Here is a 3,693-nt window from a genome sequence, read left to right on the forward strand (position 1 = left end):
ATTTGATTAGTAATTATAATAGACGACACTTAGTAGAACAAATTATTTTTTATCATATTTTAAACTTTATTATAGAGAAATCATTACTTTTATGTTTGTTTATGTGTATTTGTAGATATTTGCATGGCAAATAGCTGATGAAATGTTACATCAAAGACGAAATATAGAATCTTGTTATTTTGCTGCACAAACAATGCGTACCAAGATCCAGCTCTCCTTCCATGAGTTACCGCAAGAAGCTCATACTTCATTACGAGATTCGTTAATGGAACATATATCACAAATCAATGAACATACTAATTCTGCCATTGTTACTCAGGTATTTATATTCTTTTATGAAAAACTACTTTTATATATTTAAGATTAAAATATAATTATAAAAGATTTTTGTAATTCTATACTTATTCTGTAAATCTTTATTAATGCTGTTAAATTTTCGTGCTTACAGTTATGCTTAGCTCTAGCAGATTTGGCCTTACAAATGTCTTCTTGGCAGAAACCAGTTGTAGATTTAATTAATAGATTTGGAGGAAATGCTGCAAATCTTTGGCCATTGCTTGAAATAATGACGGTACTTCCAGAAGAAGTAAATTCAAGATCACTTAGGTATAGTACAACATCTTGCTTATTTGATGTCATAAAATGATAAAAAACAGATTTATTTTATTTTTGTATAGGCTGGGCGATAATCATAGGGAACATATAGTGCATGAACTTAATGCAAGTGCAGATACTGTGACAGAATTTCTGGTATGTATAATATCCATAATTGTGGATAAGTTAGTTTTTTCTGAATTTAGTTAAAATTAATTTTTAGATGAACTTATAAAATTAGCTGCGTTAAAAATTACATAAATCAAAAACTAACATATAAGGGAACCCCGCTAAGTGTCAAATTCTGATTTTAAGAAACTTTGTATACTTACAACTTACATAAACGAATAAATTCAAAAAACAGTAGCAAATGAATCTAAAGGATAAAATTATCTCTTATATGTAAAGCAATTTTTAGCTTTTTTTGGTATATCAAAAACTATTTGGAATATAAAAAGATATTTAATACAAAAATTTTTTAATTATCTACAATTATTTATGTCAATAACATTTTTTACAAATAATTTAGAAAATATGAATTAAAATAATTATTAAATTTAATTATATATAATATACAGAGTGCAATTAAAATAACAAACAACAATAAAAATTAAAAGTTAAATCGGAAGATTATGAGGACCATAATACTTAGACAATTTGAGTTACTGTATCTTAGTAACAGTGGATTTGCAAACATATATTTACATGAATTTTTTTTCATGTTTGGTGTGGGAAACTCAGCTTTGAAATTTATTATCTTATTTTAGTCACATGTATATTTGGTACATATAAAACTATATTTATAAATACTTATACACACGCACACATACTCACATTTTATTTCAACATTGGTATTTCATGTATAGTGTAATTGCAGAAAATGTGCCTAAAAAACAGCGGTGATAATTTACAAATCCAAGTTACTATTTTGCGATGTTTTACCAGCTGGATAACTATTCATGCAATACCGCTTAAATCTGTACCCTCGAGCGAAGTATTTATGTATGCCTTGGAAGTAAGTTTCTTGAAACTGATAAAATATTTTCGGAAAAACTAATTGTTTTTTATTTGTCTTTATTATATAATAATTCTATTTTTCAGGTACTCAGCAACCAGTCTGTTTCACAACTACACGAAACGGCAACCGATTGTATCTGCGTAATTTTACAAGCGTTAGGAGAAGATAGCAATATTAATCGTGATAGCGATAATGAAATAAGCGTGCAGTTGCAGCAATTACAATTGTGTCTTTTCACAAGTGTAATGAATTTAGAACAACCATATCACTTATCTGTTGCATATGAGGACATGGAAAAGTAAATTATTTAATTTACCTAAATATGTTTGTAGTATAAACCTATTCATTAAATGTATTACAGGTCTATAAATTATTGTCGAATATTTACGGAACTGGCTGAGACATTTCTAGATATTATGGTGACAGGTACTGAAGGTAGTGAAGATGGAAAACAACATTATGCTATACAAATTTTGGATCTTGTCCTCAAGTGTGTCGGTCATCATGATTATGAGGTATTTGAAATATATAGAATCCAATAACTTTTTTGTGACAACGCTCGTGTGTAAGTGGTGAATGTGTAAATTGAATCAAAAAGTCCTGTAATTTTGTAATTTTTGGAATAATTAAGGAGAAATTAATTACTAAAGATCGTTGAATAAGTGAATATTTGTTTGACCATATGAAGTTAGCGACAAGCCCAACAATCATAGTTGCTTAGTACATGAATTTTTTGTTTTCTTTTGCTGCTCATTCATGTAACTATTGCCACTTGTAGTAAACTCCCCACAAACTGTGTAAGAGATAGGAAAAATAGGTAAGGAGACAAAGGAAAAATATTGGGAAAAGAGAAGGGAATTCAGAGTATTATTGGAGAAGAAGCAAAAAGAAAAAAGGGAACAAGAAGAAAAAAAACTGAAAAAATTGAAGAGAGAGGACATGTGGAAGTATATAAATAAGAGAGGTAGAAGGATATAGAAGCAGAATAATATAAGAAAAGGAGAACAGAGAAAAAATTTTAAGGAACACTTTCGGGGATCGAGAAGGAGAAACACACTACAGAACAGATAACAAGTCATAACGGTGCAGATGGAGATAGAAGAAAAGAAATTAAAGGTTGGGGAAATAAGTAGGGCGTTAAAAAATTGAAGAAGAAGACAACGGGTATACTAATGAAGGTTTGGCTATATACTTGGATATATATAAGGGAGAGAAATCAAGATTAAAGTTAGCGTGCCTGTTGTAGAAGGTGTGGAGAGAAGGTACAATGCCACAAGATTGGGAGGAAAGTATAATTGTGTCGCTATATAAAAAACGGAAACGAGGAGAAGTATAATAAATTATTAGAGGAATATCATTACTGTGTATACAATTTATGTGGAGATGATAAAGAATAGATTAGAAAGAGAGATGAAAACAAAAGGTATGCTACTGGACAAACAGGATTTAGAAGAGGAAGGTCGACGATCGATAATATTTTCCTACTGATGCACTTATTACAGAGGGAAAGAAAGTAGGTAGAAGGCAAGAAAAAAGTGTCTTTGATTTTCACGGACTTAAAGCAACATTTGATAAAGTATTAGGTTGTTCGGAAAGTAATTCCGTTTTTTTTTATGAAAATGAAAGACGATTTTCTTGATAAATATTTTATTGAATTATATATTGTCCATTCTGGTCCAATACCTTTTGCCATCTTTCTGGCAATAGCATGATTCTACGCTCATAAAATTTTTGTTCTTTGCTGGCAAAAAACTGATCCAGGTGATTTTTGACTTCCTTATTTGAAGTAAAGGTTTTATCGTCTAAAAAATTTTGTAGAGACCGGAACAAATAATAATCAGAAGGTGCCAGATCTAGAGAATATGGTGGGTGTGGTAGTATATCCCATCCAAGCTGTAAAAGCTTTTGGCGAGTTACCAAACTTGTATGAGGTCTCGCATTATCTTGGTGGAACACTACACTTTTTCTATTGATCAATTCTGGCCTTTTCTGTTTAAGTGAATCATTCAATTTGTCCAGGTGATGACAGTACACTTCAGAATTGATCGTTGTGTTGTTCGGTAGAAGCTCAAAAAAAAAAA

At 30.2% G+C, this 3,693-nt stretch overlaps 1 protein-coding gene across 2 annotated transcripts in view; it reads left to right on the forward strand.

Moving 5' to 3' along the window:
- LOC108748803 (transportin-3) overlaps window positions 1–3,693 on the forward strand; it is an 11,067-nt gene that overhangs the window by 1,275 nt on the left and 6,099 nt on the right. The window contains exons 2-7 of one of the 2 annotated variants that reach the window (XM_018487167.1): window positions 116–319; window positions 449–606; window positions 678–750; window positions 1,472–1,609; window positions 1,696–1,910; window positions 1,974–2,127. In XM_018487167.1, coding sequence (XP_018342669.1) covers window positions 116–319; window positions 449–606; window positions 678–750; window positions 1,472–1,609; window positions 1,696–1,910; window positions 1,974–2,127 — 942 coding nt within the window. Of the gene's footprint in view, window positions 1–115; window positions 320–448; window positions 607–677; window positions 751–1,460; window positions 1,610–1,695; window positions 1,911–1,973; window positions 2,128–3,693 lie in introns of those variants that run through there. The other variant, XM_018487175.1, reaches the window with a different exon arrangement.

The sequence above is a fragment of the Trachymyrmex septentrionalis genome, unplaced genomic scaffold (assembly GCF_001594115.1).
Source record: "Trachymyrmex septentrionalis isolate Tsep2-gDNA-1 unplaced genomic scaffold, Tsep1.0 scaffold109, whole genome shotgun sequence".
In the NCBI taxonomy this organism is placed as follows: Eukaryota; Metazoa; Arthropoda; class Insecta; order Hymenoptera; family Formicidae; genus Trachymyrmex; species Trachymyrmex septentrionalis.